The following is a 15,166-nucleotide window of genomic DNA, read 5'->3' as shown; positions in this document are numbered from 1 at the left end:
TCTAGGGAAGGATGTTCTTAGATTTGTTCTTAGATTCAGATCTCGTGTCAAACCTCTTAAAGGAATCTTGGGGATTTTTTGGTGGTGGGGTTTTTTGGGGGGGGGTTTTGTGGGGTTTTTTGTTGAGTTTTGTTTTGGTTTTAACTCTATGCTTTGTTGTTAAACCTGCAATTTGTTGTAGATTGGGATTGTTGGCAGAACTGGAGCAGGGAAGTCCTCCATGACGCTCTGTCTCTTTAGGATCCTGGAAGCTGTAAAAGGGGAAATTAAAATTGATGGTGTGAAAATTTCAGAGATTGGTCTCCATGACCTTCGATCACGGCTAACAATTATTCCTCAGGTACAGTTTCTGTGTATCTCAGTAAAGGAAGGATCTTTAACAGCTTAGCAAACCATCAATAATGGTTTATCCACAGAGAAAAATGCTTTGTAACACTCAAAATCATTTCACCTAAAGTAAAAATAGTTTGTTTTTCTGGTCTTGTTCTGCCACCTTATAAGCTGATGCTGGGTCATAAAAGAGGATTTAGGATAAAACTTCTTTACATTTGTAACTTGAGTTTTCAGTGTGCATAACGTAATGTCTTTTCAGAGTGGATAGGATTAGGAGGTGGCCTACCTGCAGTGCAATGGAGACTTCAAAGCAATAACTCATATTTTAATATCTCTACTTAAAACAGCTAAAGCACTTGTCTAATGAAAGTTGGTTTTATATCCAGGATCCTGTTCTCTTTTCTGGAACATTGAGGATGAATCTGGATCCATTTAATAAGTATTCAGATGAAGAAATATGGAAAGCTCTTGAACTGTCTCATCTGAAGAGGTTTGTCAGCAGTCAGCCATCCATGTTGGACTACGAATGCTCAGAAGGGGGAGAAAATCTTAGGTAAGGAATGCTTGGATTAGAAACATACACTGAGCTTTCATTCAGCCATAACGGTGAGTAGCACCTGAGCACAGGTTTACTCTGTAGTCTGTTGTGGGTAAAATGATTTAGCCTTCTACTCCTAGTTCAAGAAAACCCAGAAGGCTCAAACATTTGCCTGCTGTTCTGTCTCTGCTGCCAATGACCTGGTTCTTCTTTGCTGCTGGGAAGGATTTCTTCCACACCAAAATCCTGTCTTATCAGTAAAGAAAGATGTTTCAGGATGACAGGGTCTTAGGAATAGGCAGTCCCTGAAACATGGTTTGGTAGGGAAGGGAAATGGCATGATAACATAGATAACTGCTGTGCTAAGTCCTCTGCCTAAGCTGACACTTCAGCAATGTTTTTTTCCATTATTATTTGGAAGACCTGTGAAGACATGAATGGGGATGATAAAACATCATGCTTTGATATGCTGTGTTGGCTTCTGAACCTGTGGTGTGACCAGATTATGTATGTGATGAATGTTCATCTCCTTCCTCATCCTGCAAAGACAGAGGCTTTGTCTGGGGTGCTGTTATGGCAGGGTAGGAGCTGTAGGCTGCCCAGGTTTTGGGGGTTTTTTTAGGGTAGAAAGGACTTGCAGCCTCAGAACATGTTTTTTCTTTTTTTTTTTTTTTCCTCTTCTATTTTCTTTTTTTTTTTTGTTTGCACATGCTGAGTGTTGTTACAACTGTGTGTGTTTCTGAAAAGCACTGTAATCATTAGTTCCCCTGGCTTTTGTCACAGAGATAGAAAGGCAGCATTTGGTCTGTCAGCACTGGGTCAAGCAGTAAGTGAACCCATGTGCTAAAACTAGCCGAGTAATGGTGCAACGCATATTTATTAGCTCCAGGGCTGACAGACCAGGCTGTTTGCTGAATACTATTTTTTTTTTTTTTTTTTTGTTCAATAACTTTACCTAATGAGTAATCTGCTCTAGCACGAGTGATTCTGAGCTGTGGAGAGCTAAGGGCAGTGGGGCCTCATTTGTGAAAGCCCTGTCTCCATTCGCAGCGTTGGCCAAAGACAACTTGTCTGTCTGGCAAGAGCACTGCTTCGCAAGACCAGAATCTTGATCCTTGACGAAGCAACGGCAGCTATCGATCTCGAGACGGATGATCTTATCCAGATGACAATTAGGACCCAGTTTGAAGACTGCACAGTGCTGACAATAGCGCACAGGCTGAACACCATCATGGATTACACAAGGTAAAAGTATCTCAGTGGAGCTGGGGGCAGGGCTCACCGCTTTACTGGGCATGTGGAGCAGCTCTTAAAAGGGTCTGGTTTGTCTCTAGGTAGTCACACTGATGCAAGCAATGTATGTATGTCAACAATGATGTTTAAGCCATATAATCCTTGAATATCCAGACCCGACTTTGCTTCTGTTGGCGTAAGAAACAGGTTCCATAGTCGCTAGGCAGAGCTGCGCAAGAGATGCTACGAATTGCATTAATGGCACTGTCAGCAAGCTTAGGGATCCTTTTTTAACTAGCAGCTGCTCTAACTCTTTCACTAACATCATGGCGCATTAATTACTTAAAAATATGTTACAATACTTCATAAGCTTTTATCTCCTTGGCTTTCTGGTAGTGTATTTTCAATTCCAGAACCAGTATGACGCTTCCCCACTTATGCCCCCTGCGAGATAGTGACTGTCCTGTGCCTTTTTAAATCAAACAGTAGCTCGAGGAGAATGTTTATCATCTGTTGTGTTTCAAGATATGAAAATAATTGAGCAAAACAAAGGCAAGGCAAAAGATTAGACAGTTTGCTTTGTGATAAAAAGGGGTATCGCATTTCTTGTGAGGAATTCTCTGACATATCTTCCCCCCCCCCCCCACCATCTTGTGTTTTGCACAGGGTTCTTGTTCTAGACAATGGAACCATCGCTGAATTCGATACACCCACAAGCCTTATAGCATCAAAGGGTATTTTCTACAGTATGGCCAAAGATGCTGGACTAGCATGAAAAGACAACCCCTTGGGGGTTTGGTTTGGGTTTGTTTTTTTTAATATTACTGACTTGCCACAAAAGTGACTTGTGAATGTACTGTAATTTACAAAACAGTTTTTGTAGTAGACTAAACTTGTGATATGTGAACAAAGTATTTTACAATTATAAGGACCAGAAAGTGAATTTTATATTTTTAAATATTTTCTATAAAGTATTTTATTACATGCTTTTTTTCCCAAAGAATGCCAAACATTCTGCCAAGAAAATGTATGTATGCAGGGCAACATGTACTGTATTCAGGTTTATAATTAGTAAATTATATTAATGGTACAAAATCCAGCTGTTTTGTGTGTTTTCTGTATAGGGTTTCATTGGTCTTGAAGTGGAAAGACAGGCCCAGTTAAGCAGTGACTCAGCTGCAGAAGGGTGAAATCGTGTGTCATCTCTGCGTGGTTCCAACCTATTCCTTTCGGTATTTCCCCAGGACGAGGGAGGCTGCTGTGGCTCCAGGGCTGTGAGCTATCCCAGGACCTTTGGGATCCCTGCCCTGGGCAGCTCCAGCATTGTAAAATTCCTCTTCAGCGTAAGAATTATGAGAAGCGTGTATTTAAAATTAAACCCACAGATGGCTTAATATAAATCATTAACTACACAACTTCTACCAGTTTAGTAGATGCCACATAAGCCTGCAGGGACAGGCTCGGCACAGAAGTGTTACCATTTTGCTGTCTCTCTCCTATGTATGAAGTCATCTATGAGTAACTCTCTGCTTAAGGTGAACATGCATGCTGAGCAGATGTGTATATAATTTATCTCATTCAACACTTAATCACCTGAAATAATATGTGATTTGTTTTGTAGAAATAAATATCTACCTTATTACTGATAACCAGGCCTCCTCAGATATGGGGAGTACTGTGTTTAAACAATATTTGCTGCTAGAATCTGATAGAATGTCTTTTGCTTTAGTTGTTTGCTTCCTCCACCAAGCGCTCCAGAAACCTACCCAGCAAGGAAAGGTTCCTGTTTTTCCCTCAGTAAAGTTCAGAAAAACTTTGAGAAGATAAAAATAATCATTTATTAATTGTTACAAATAATACTTCTTAAATAGAAACAAGAATCTGCAGCCAAGCATTCATTTGATATTAACATTTCCTACAGCAGAGCACAAAGTAATGAATTATTTATCATACACAGTAATGTAATGATTATGCACGGATCAGATTGTTAGCAGTGTTAATATATCTTCTACGTATAAACTGCTTAAGGTATAAAAAAATATTCCTCTGAATGCATAGACAGTGATCAGCATCTCTGCAAGATCATCAGTGTAACAACAAAGTCATCGACCCAACCGCTGAGCTTTTCTCCAGTAGGTCGGACTGGTTGAGCCCGGTACCTTCATGCATTTAGCTGGGGTTTAGACAGCTGATGCCTAAACCCTGTCAGTTCTGTGCCAGGAGAACGTGATAGACAAAGTGCAATACCAGGAACAACAGCTTTATTATTCCATTATACAGAAGTGAATACACCATCAGAGATTTGGTATTAAAAAATGGAGACTCGACCATGTTTCACCTCCAACGCTTTTCAGAAGAGGCTATTTTGTTGTGACAAAATGTTCTACTGTCAGCCTCAGGAGACTGAGTTTTAGTCTAGCTAATTGGCACACAGGAAAGTTGGGTGTTTGCGTGGATCTGTGCTTCCAAGGTGAACATGGACATCTGACTACGAGGCAGACTGGGAGAGGGCTCCCTCATGTGCCCAGTCACTCCTGCTGGAGCTGCTTCCCTTGCACCAAGTACTACTCAAGGATGAGAAAGAGAGCCCGGGTGCGTTTGGGCCCCGGTTCCTGTTGAATTAGTGGTAACACAAGTGCCTGCTCTGACTGCCAGGCAAGAACGGACAACTTTTTACCTGCCACAGCCCCTGAGAAAGGGGAGAGGGCTGTGGTGGACACCCTACTCCATCAGAGGGAGGTACCGGAGCGGTAAGAGCTTACATGGCAGTTCTTGCCTCAGCGTTTCCTCCAGCTCATTTGGGTGGCTCCCTGCTCACAGCTTGGTACTTCCATAAATCCAGTTTACGGATCCACATACAATGTACAGCTAATTCAGGCTGTAAATTTTCAGACAGCAAGACAATAAAATCCTTTGGTTGCTGTAGTTTCCAAATAAACTGGGGGGGGGCGAGGCGGAGAGACAGGGAGACGAAGAAAGTGGGAAATTCAGTCTGGTTTGGTGCATTCTGTTTGCTTGTTTTATCCCATACTTCAGATTGTTCATCTAACTCATGCTACGTACTTTTACAGCTAGGCTACCAGATTAGAACTTTTCCTCAAATGCAGGTGACCGAGTAAATACAAAAATCTTAAAAAAAAAAAAAAAAAAAAAAAAAAGATAAAATTCAGCTCTTAAATACTTTTATTTATTCCAGAATTTCATAGCAAAGTAGTCTAATTCTGAATTTTATTAAAAGGAACAAGAAAAGTGATTTTTTTTCAGTAAGCAACATGGGTAAACACAAGTCATTGAAAAAAAAAAAAAAAAGAAAATACATTGCATAGGAACATCAGGATTGAATATCAGCCCAGAAAACCCTGGGCATTTCACTAGTATTTTTTTACACAGGCAACTTTGAAGTGTCAAGATGCACTCTTTCTCAGGAATGTTAAAAAGGGAAAAAAAAAAAAAAAAACAAAACAAAACCAAACCATTTTTGTGCTTTCAAAAGGGGAAATTAAAGCAGCATTGGAGAAATGTGTTTTCAATATGGAAACAAAAATAGTATTTTTAAATTGCACATGTCAATACTGTATATTGACAGACAGCAATAATAGGGATTTTGGTTGAGAGCATATTTACGATTTCGATAATTACTATCACTTTGTTTTCAACCTGAGAAATAGGGAAAAGTGTAAACAGGGATTAAGAAATCACAGGTAATAAGTCATTTGATAGTATTTAAACTAGACATAGTTTTGTGCTTCTTCCACAGATTTAAACCCTTCTGGTTTTTTTCCTTCTAAATAAGATATGACTTAAAATATATGAGCTAAAAAGTGAACATTAATGGTAATGGACTCAGTACAGATTATTAAATGGGTTTCACGGCAGGTTCTTTAGCTCAAGTACCTCTACTATTTTATAGCAAACAAATTCTTCAAACAGTTTAAGGTAAGCCTTTCCCTGAGAGCTGCTACCTCTACAGTATTTCAAGATTTTTGTAAGGAAAAGTGTTGCATTAACAGATAGTTCTACCCATACTTCCTTTGCATTAAGCTACTTTCATATCAGACTCATTACTCTTAGATTAACTAGAGGCTGTAACTGTGCATAACATCTTTAGTTTATGTCCAGGTTAACAAAATAGATTTTTTTTTTTTCCATATCATTAGCCCTTATAGATACTGTATTTTAAACATAATTTTAAAATAAGAGATACAAATCTTTTGGTTTATTCTTCTAAATGATTAATATGTCAGTTCTGATGCCTTCTTGTTATAACCACTCCGTTCAGAAAGCGCTGGGACTCTGAAAAGTAAGTTTTTGTCGCTTACTGTTAAAACAAGCTCCAGTTCTTGGAAATCCTGTAGCCTTGCAACATCTTTGTCCTTTAAATAAATACAGTCAGTTGTTAGGTGATAAACCATCTGTTCAATTTTGCACAGGTAAGTAATAGGCTTGTACTAACACAAGGTGTGTATTTATCCATAAATATGACAATTCTTTACAGTAAACCGGAAAGCAGACATCCTGTTGCATCTTACATTTATTCTGGGATCCTATTCAGCTACTTGCTTAAGTCTATTTTTAGAAGGAATGCAATACTGACGGTGAGTGCAAGTGATTAGTGGACTTACTCTTGTAAAGATCTACTGTTTGCCACTCCCAACTCCTCTTTTTCCCCCCCCTTGGTAATCCTTAGAAGCTCCCGAGTTATTCTTCCCTCTCCCCTTTGTTTTGTCTTTGTTGTGTCTTTGGGTGGTTGGTTTTTTGTTTGGTTTTTTTTTTTACGCTTCTTGACTAACAAAGAATAAGTCATCTTGCAGTCAGTGAAGATGTGGTACAGTGAAGTCTATTAATCTAGCACTAATCAGATTAGCTCCGCGACTGATGCCAACAACGCTGTAGGGAGATTTGAGAGTGAAAGAAAGGTCAATGGTGAATCAGTAAAACAGGTCAGCAGGTCTCTCTGTTTGCTGCACAGGTAAATGTCACTGGAGTGAAAACACAGTTACAATCGGAGACCCGCACTCAGAATAAGCCTGAAATGCCCCGCAGTTTGTGAAGGGGCTGCGTACAGTCCTTGCTCAACTAGCAAAACGCAGGCCTTTTAAAACCTGATGACAGGTCACAGTGGTGTGGCAGTGCACTGAATTTAAGAGTGTAGTATAGAAATCAGGTATTAATTGCGCTCAACACCAAATGGTTATGAAAGGAAATGATCATGAAAATTGAGAACTTTTTTGCTAAAAAACAAAAAAAACCCAAAATACCCAAAACCTGAGTGCTGGAAGTTGAAGGGAGGTTTCTGTTTTGTTTGAGGTTTTTTTGCAACATGGGCCTATGCAGGTGACCAACAAATTATTCCTTTTCAATGGTAACTTAAAAATCTTTTTTATAGTTACTACACTTCAAAACTTAAGAGTTCTTACCTTTCTTAACACTGTATTTGGTAATTTTCTGATCTTCTGTACATGCTCAGGGTTAACACCCAGCTCACGGCAACTCACTCGGACCAGTTCCTTATAGGTCAGCTCTTGTCTGTCCAGTTCAATTTCAATGAAGTCATTTTCTCTAAGATTTGGGTTTTGTATTCTAACTTTAAGCACCAGTTCTGTTAGAAACAAAAAGGTACATTAATAGGCAGATGTACAGATAATTGGAAAAGATAACACTATACTAACTTCCAAATATTTCTATGTTCTCTTAACCTTGTTTGTATCATTTGTAACAATACAAGACTCCTCAGAGAGCAAACAACTGGACTTGTATGACCACAATTTTCATGAGATTGACTTTCATCAACCTACATGAAAAAACTATCACAAATCCAATACAGTCAGCATATATCCATGTATGAACCTTTGCGTGAATACTCATCTTGCTGGATTTAAGCTAACTTTTAAAGCAGAAGATTATACTGGTTATCAATTTCCTGCACAATCCAAGATTGCTTTTACTCGTTTTTGATTCTTTTGGTCATCAGGCACTATGATTTGAATGGATTCTTTTAACTCCTCCTCCCTAATTTATGGCATCACAACAGGTTTTATTTCAAGAATGAAATTCTGAACTGAAATTCCAGATTTCCCTCTTTGGGCAGTCAAAATTTCCCTACAGAAATGGCAGCTCATGTAATAGTTCACCTCAAGTCTTGGGTCCTTTTGCAGATTGAGCCACATGAGGTTCTCTCCTGAGCTCACTGGCTGCATACTCGCAGTCTTCTCTTAAGTAGCTTACTCCAAACTCCAAATGAATTGGATTACCCTGGTGTCTGTATGTTTTTATAATACTTGAGACAAACAGCACGTTTTCACCAATATTTTAATAACAGTTCCAGCAGAAACAGGCTATCTGCCTCTAATTCCCTTCAAATGTTTCCTGAATGCCTAAGCATGGGAACACGAAAATCTCTAGAAATGCTGTGAATAGAGGTAACCCTGATTAGTCCGTTTTCACTGTCCAAGATGACAGAAGTTCTAAGACAAAGCAAGAAGAGACTTTTACAGTTACCTTGCATATTAAGCGGGAAAGCTCCTGTGAAGAAAACTGGCTGAAATGCTGGCACAGGCCCTATGCAGGAGCCGTTCTCTTGCTGTGGTATGGACTGATTTGATCTGACTGGCGAAGGGGGAGTTCTGCTCCAGGACACAGACCCCTGGTACATGGGACCCCTCTGAAGGATGGGTTTTGAGTGTGGTGGCACAGTACAGCCTCTGGGCAGCGACCCCCTGCCTCCATTATCAGCTGCCTCGGGAGCAGTGTTCCCGTGCTGTAACGGTGCCCGTCTGTAAGTCTCCACATCAGGTATGGAAGAAGAGTCGGTATCTTGGGATTCTACGTGCAAGATACTCCCATTCACAGAGGGTTCTGCAATACTGTTGCTCATGGTGTTATAAATGTAAGGGAAAGGTGGGTTAGCCAAGTAATGAGGGATGATTGGCAGATCTGAATCTTTCGTGAAGTCTGGGAGTTCATCATCTTCCACTGTAAAACAAACAAAACAACATTCTCTGAGACTGATCTGAGAGAAAAAAGAGAAATACTGCTATTGCACTCTTGGGGTTTCTTTTTTTCTGGTTTTTTTTTTAGGGGGAGGGAGGGGAGTGTTAAAAGCATCACAGGATAAAAGATGAATCAAGCAGCACTGTGCCTTTTTTTCTGCAGTAAACAGAACTGTGCTCAAGTGTTGCGATACAGTAAACACAAAAGCAGAGTCTGATTCCAGTAGTTCTGGGGGTGCAATTTCCTTCTACATACTGCAGTACTTCTGGTTTGGTTTGTTTTAATCCATAGCCAGCACGGTGTTACATGGTCTCTGGTGGTATAATGCTATCGTCTTCATAATGTATAAGGCAATGAAAAACAAAGGGTAATCTGTTGTTTGATATTAAGGCAAAGGATAAAGGGAAAAGAACATGCAGTACTGGGAGAACTGAAACATTACCAATTCAACAGCTGGGAGACAATAATGAAAACAAAACCAGACAAGGGAATACAAAGGGGAGGAAAGAGGTTGTTAACTGACCACATTTCAAATTACTTATCACCTCTAGCAGCAAAGTCTACTCTGCTCCAACAGTTACAAACCATGATAAAAATGCTCTACCACTGTCCTTTAATGAGCTGTTTCTCTGGGCTCCTAACTTTCAATCTATTCAACACTGTTTAAGCTCCACTGAACATTGGTAAAATGAGGTGTTGCTCATGTAACGGCTTTGTACAAATTTGAGAGGTTTTTCTCCTGTTGTTTTGAAAACAGGAAGCTGCATCTATCTGTCACTGGTTCAATCATGGCATTTCTCAAAATACAGGTTTTCTAATTTTTCAGTGTTTAGAAAAAAGTTTGGCTAGCTGGATATGGAATTTGTTGGTAAACCTCTCTTAAACTTTGATTTCTTACCAAGTAGACACTCTAGAAATCAAGTCACAGTTATTACCAAAATCTAAACATGGTATAGAATCATAGAATGGTTTGGGTTGGAAGGGACCTTAAAGATCATCTAGTTCCAACCCCCCTGCCATGGGCAGGGACACCCTCCACTAGACCACGTTGCCCAAAGCCTCATCCAACCTGGCCTTAAATGCTTCCAGGGATGGGGCCTCCACAACCTCTCTGGGCAACCTGTTCCAGTGCCTCACCACTCTAAAGAATTTCTTTCTAACATCTAATCTAAATCGACCCTCCTTCAGCTTAAACCCATTACCCCTTGTCCTATCTTACCCCTTCTTACCCCCTATCTTCACATGAAAAAAATAAAGATGGGAACATACACGCGTTAAACAGCCTTTTGCTACAGTCTTTGACGATTGTATCGCATAGCCAATAGGTTTACCTCCCAACATCTTCCTTATCTCTCTCTTTGACGTTAATTGGGCCGGCCTCTCTCCTTTCTTCGTGAGGATCTCCTTGTCAGCACCGGCGTGCAGCAGGTAAGCCACCACGGGAGCATGGTTCCGTTTACACGCCCAGTGCAAACAGGTCCTGCACATGGAAAACGTTAACACTTAAATACTGAATTAGGGCAGATTAATTTCCACTCATTCTTGCTGCCTATGAGAAGAACAAGACCTAATGCATGTGTCACATAAAAAAGGTTTTAACTGCAATCTTCCTTGGCAATTTACACTGGTTTTGGAGCCTGCAGTGACACCTGCTGATGCAGTTTTCCCTTGCTCTAATGCTCTTGATACCAAGTTACCATAGTAATACTTTCAAAGTTCAAGATCTTTTCCATTTGTCATTTATTAGGCTACTAACTCTTCTGGAAAAAATAAATATAAAAAGAAGGCTTGTGTATGCTGTTTTAATCTTTGAAAGAGTAAGTTGTATTTAAAATACTTGTGTGTGAGCTAATAGGGATACTTTTCTAGGATGATCTTTTTACTCTTTAATTAATGCTGTCAGCACAGTGACTTGCACTTTTTGGGAAGTAAATGATGTTTAAAATATCGTAAGCATAGTCTGTAAGCACAGTTCTTTGCCCAGCTGCTATTCGCTGCACCAGCAATTCCCAAGCTTTGATCTGCAGACAACTAGTATTCTGCAATCTGTAACTGATGCACAGAACTAACCTCTCTTCAATTTTTTGTAATTATTATTTGCAGTTGTTGACCTAGAGAGACTAATAAAGAAACATCCTAAAAGATACTTAGCTTATTTAGTGCTTAGTATTACAGAGTTAGTAAACTCACACATTTTAACTTGCTGTACAGTCTTACCATCCTTCCCCATCCCAGGTTCTAGTGACATTTGACCTTTCTCCAGCTTTTCTCTTTTGTTTTAATTCTCTAGCTTGAAGGAAACTCTTTGGAAAAATGAACACAACCCTTCTCCGAGTTTACTTGTTTTTTAAGAGTTAAATAAATAAAGCAGAGATAAATAACAAACTTATAAGGGGAAAAAAAATGTTTCAGTTGAAAGTCCAGCTCCAAAAAGCTTTTTCCACTTTGTTTTTTCTCAGAGACACAGTCATTGGACTGCAAAGTTGAATCTTGACCAGTAACTCCCAACTTCATATACAAAATTCTGTTCTTTTAAATTTTCTTGTGTGAAAGAATGCAAGGGAGAAAAGAAATAGTCTAATCTTTGGAGGGATATAAATCAGGCAAAACTGAGAGAAGACAAGGTAACTTGCAAAACCTTATTCATTGTTATATATTCTGACTTAATTAAACCTGTCTTACCAGAAACAAAAGCCTCAATTCTACAATTTCTTCTTACTAAAATTAATGTATTTTGATGGCAGAAGGTATCTCTGAATTAAAGGTAGTGGGACTAGTCACTGCAGCAAGAGGTTATGTAGAATTAGATCTAATTGAAGAGACATGAATGTAAGTGTATGTATATATAATATTTTTCTTCATAGACACCCTAGGAAGGGTGCTACAAAATCTGTGTTTCAGAGGTGAAATCGCTAACAACAGTGTAAAATCCCGTATTCTCTCTCCAGGGTTGGGCTGTGTGTTCCAGCTAGAAAATGCTATTTTTAAATGGCATAAAAGCATTTTGGCAAAAGAGAGTATTCCTGAATTTTTAACACCAAAGATCCCAGAGAATCTGAGACAAGCTCCATGAAACTCTGACAAGTTTTTCTGTGCGGTGTTTTCTGGACTTTTCGCAAATATCTCCTTGTGAAATGAGTGTGAATAGTCTGCATGAATTCAGAAGTAGCGCACTGCAGAGTCATAAACTAGTTTGGACCAAAGTGGTGGGGGAAAAAGCGCAGACAGTGTGGCTGTGTTTGCTTTGAGTGCAAAATCTGCAGGTTTAGTTTGTACAGAAGGTAAGTAAGTCAGCCTCAATAGCATTGCCCTCATTTTGGGATCCATCGTGGTCTCATGCAGAAAGGTACCAGCATCAAAACGTAAGTACTCAGCACCTCTTAGCATCAGACATACCAAGAAGCTCATTGGAGAAATGTAAATTCTACAAGCAAATTTAAATAATGGTGAAGAAGCATTTATCACCATAGTTAAATATGACCAGATCATTATTTTTAAAAATAATTACATTTTATGACAGATTTCTTTCATCAATTCTAGTTTTAGATACAAACTCATTTTGATGACAAGCAGCTGTTTATCTTAGACACTAAAATGATTCAACATGTTATACATCAATTCTCTTACATTTTTACAAGTTCTAATTTTAATCAGCACACCTTGAACCTCAAGTTGCAAGTGTCCCACACTTCTCAAAATTGCTGATTGAGCTTTCATCTTTAAAAGTCTAGCTCTTTTCATCATTTTATTCTTCCTATTTTTGATGACAACTTCAAGCACAATACAGCACAGTACATACAAATTGAATTGAACTTATGGAAAACAGTCTGCAAAAATGCCTGAGCATTCCCTATAAATCCTGCTTCAAATAACATGTTGTGTGCGTGTGTGTTCATGGACAGAGCCCCGTTTGTCCAAACGTCTATTACAGAAAAGTTTCGGGTTTTGTGTCATCAGGTGGTATTTGAATGAGATGTCAAAACCAAAGTATTTATATATCACTGAAACAGCCTGCAAGCTCCCTGATTGAAAGGGAAAGTAATTTTCAAACCTGATTTAGGAGTGAATAAAAAAATATTTCTGGTTAGACGTGTTGGCAAGCTGAGGTTTGCGCTCTGACTGCCCGTGCTGTCTCAGGCTGCCAGCATGCCCTTCTGAAAAAAAAAAAAAAAGAAAAAGGAAAGAAAAAAGCAATATACAGTAACAACAGTGACCTGGCGAACCTGCGCAACCACCACGGGAGCTGGGATGGGGACGCGTGTTTCGAACTGCGGTTATCAGCTCCACCGGTTTCAGCTATCTGCACAGAGGAGCATTTGCAGCGGATCGACCATTCCATCTCATTCTAAATTCAAACTGATTTGTATTTCACGTGGAAGAGCGAACCCACGGCAGCGCTAGCGCTGGAAAACCGGAGGAGAAATCCCCGTGAGGGCGGCGGGGCCGGCTGGCCCGGGAGGGAGCCTTACCAGCCGTTGACTTCGTTCTGGGAGTTGAGGCTGACCCCCAACTCCACCAGCCTCTGAACCTCCTCCGCGTCCCCCAGCGCCGCCGCCTCCCGCAGCCGCTCCTGCCGCTCCCGCTCGGCGGCCGGAGCCGCCATCTCGCCGCAGCCCCCGACCGCCTCCAGGCCGGGGCGAGCTCTCATCTCCCACGCACCGAGCAGCCTCGGCGGACCCACGGCGGGCACAGCGCGTCCCGGCGGCAGAGCGGCGCCCAGTGTTACCCCCGCATGGGCCCGGGCCGCGCTTCGCTGGGGGACTCTATTACCGGTAACAACCTCGGCCCAGGCATCGGGTTCCGGCTCGCAGCCGCGCCGGCGGGTCACGGCCCCGGGGACTTACCGGCAGTCCCGGAGGCACGGCGGTGTTACCGCTCGGTGCACAGATAACTGCATCACGCAGCGTCTCCTACCCTGCTGGGTGTTCTTACGGGCTCCAGAATCACGCGGTTGTCCTGTCTAGGAAATTCTCGTCATCTTTGTGCATTCTCAGCGAAATCAATTCATCCCTAAAAAAAAAATAAATAAATAATCAACACCTACCTGCAAATCAACTGGGAAGATTGCAGGTAATTCCTGTAATTTGCATTATTTGCTTTGAAAAGCTGGGTTTGGTCGTTGTGGATTTGTCCTCAACCAAGTTATGGGAGAGAGAGCAAGCTGGTAAAAATTTCATTACTATAGAAACGCAAAATAATAATTTCAAACTCCAGCTAGCCATTTCTATCCTAGCCTGCTCTGTGTGACCATGCCAGGGAAATCTGCAGCAGTCAAGATCCAGCGTACCTGTTTGCTTTCTTGATGCAGTGTGAGCAACATCAAAAAGCTGAAACAGCCCAGTTCTGCCCAGTTTTCTAAAGCAAACACCTACCTCCCTACCACCCCTGAACCCCAGACTGCAGGATATTCAGACCGAAAATTCATACAAGTTGCATTGCATTGATTTCAGTTACACCCTTCCAACAGTTCCAGCGGGTTGTTAAGTCATTACAAAATTGCAAAGCTTGAAAGAACTTTGTGGTGCCTTCCAGCGCTGTGTAAGGGCGGTGTCACGGATGGAGTTCCGAAAAGAAAATGCACGGGTACCACTAGAGATTGCACGAAGCCTTCGGTGACTCTGAGCAAGGCTGCGGCGAGTCCTGTGGGTTTTACAGGATCAGCACTAATACAGACTTCGAGCTCTTTGGAAAAATGTAATTTAAAATTTACTTAATTTCATGCACTTAGGATGATCAAAATGATTTTGAGAAATTGGGCAATAGTTGAAAATTGGTATGTGAAGTTCAGTGAAGGACAAAGTCACATCTAGGAAGGGAAAAGCACCCAACAAAACGAGTAAAAACTGATTCTATGATCAAGCAGCAAGATTTAGGTTAGATCTGAGGGGCTTTTTTTTCCCCAACATACAGGGAGACTTATTAAGGGAATGCCAACTGCTGGAGGCTCTCAGGAGGTGGGTGACCATCAGGTGGGTGGGCTCGCTGCCTTGGCCCTGCCTGGGAGCAGAGGGGACCCTTGAGCTGCTGCCCAGCCCCGCGTCCTCTGCCTCCAGCCCTGAGCAGCAACGCAAA

The 15,166-nt window shown here is 41.0% G+C and overlaps 2 protein-coding genes across 6 annotated transcripts in view; one reads left to right on the top strand and one right to left on the bottom strand.

The window, feature by feature from the left end:
- ABCC3 (ATP binding cassette subfamily C member 3) overlaps positions 1–3,199 on the top strand; it is a 49,832-nt gene extending 46,633 nt beyond the window's left edge. For 3 of the 4 annotated variants that reach the window (XM_054846276.1, XM_054846275.1, XM_054846277.1), the window contains 4 exons: positions 182–340; positions 720–886; positions 1,922–2,116; positions 2,771–3,199. In XM_054846276.1, coding sequence (XP_054702251.1) covers positions 182–340; positions 720–886; positions 1,922–2,116; positions 2,771–2,879 — 630 coding nt within the window. In that variant the 3' untranslated portion in view covers positions 2,880–3,199. Of the gene's footprint in view, positions 1–181; positions 341–719; positions 887–1,921; positions 2,117–2,770 lie in introns of those variants that run through there. The other variant, XR_008579717.1, reaches the window with a different exon arrangement.
- Positions 3,200–3,918: 719 nt separating this feature from the next.
- ANKRD40 (ankyrin repeat domain 40) lies at positions 3,919–14,714 on the bottom strand. 2 transcript variants are annotated; one of them, XM_054846845.1, is made up of 6 exons: positions 14,522–14,714; positions 13,939–14,104; positions 10,426–10,574; positions 8,603–9,076; positions 7,522–7,703; positions 3,919–6,477 (listed from the first exon to the last, which is right to left on the bottom strand). In XM_054846845.1, the coding sequence occupies exons 2-6, from the start codon at positions 13,989–13,991 to the stop codon at positions 6,337–6,339; spliced, it is 999 nt and encodes a 332-aa protein (XP_054702820.1). In that variant the 5' UTR covers positions 13,992–14,104; positions 14,522–14,714; the 3' UTR covers positions 3,919–6,336. The 2 variants fall into 2 exon arrangements, with proteins under 2 accessions (XP_054702820.1, XP_054702819.1); XM_054846844.1 differs by lacking the exons at positions 13,939–14,104; positions 14,522–14,714 and adding an exon at positions 13,564–13,908.
- Between the last annotated feature and the right edge of the window lie 452 nt (positions 14,715–15,166).

This window comes from Grus americana, chromosome 18 (assembly GCF_028858705.1).
Source record: "Grus americana isolate bGruAme1 chromosome 18, bGruAme1.mat, whole genome shotgun sequence".
In the NCBI taxonomy this organism is placed as follows: domain Eukaryota; kingdom Metazoa; phylum Chordata; class Aves; order Gruiformes; family Gruidae; genus Grus; species Grus americana.
Note: the sequence above shows the minus strand (reverse complement) of the source record. Positions and strands in the feature narration are given on the sequence as shown.

What these genes read in the sequence shown, in the direction of transcription:
- ANKRD40 (XM_054846844.1), bottom strand. Translation starts at nt 13,742, where the DNA reads ATGAGAGCTCGCCCCGGCCTGGAGGCGGTCGGGGGCTGCGGCGAGATG. An exon ending in CAGAACGAAGTCAACGGCTG is followed by an intron (nt 10,575 to 13,563) that starts GTAAGGCTCCCT and finishes TTCCATGTGCAG; the next exon opens with GACCTGTTTGCACTGGGCGT. An exon ending in TTTCCCGCTTAATATGCAAG is followed by an intron (nt 7,704 to 8,602) that starts GTAACTGTAAAA and finishes TGTTTCTAACAG; the next exon opens with AACTGGTGCTTAAAGTTAGA.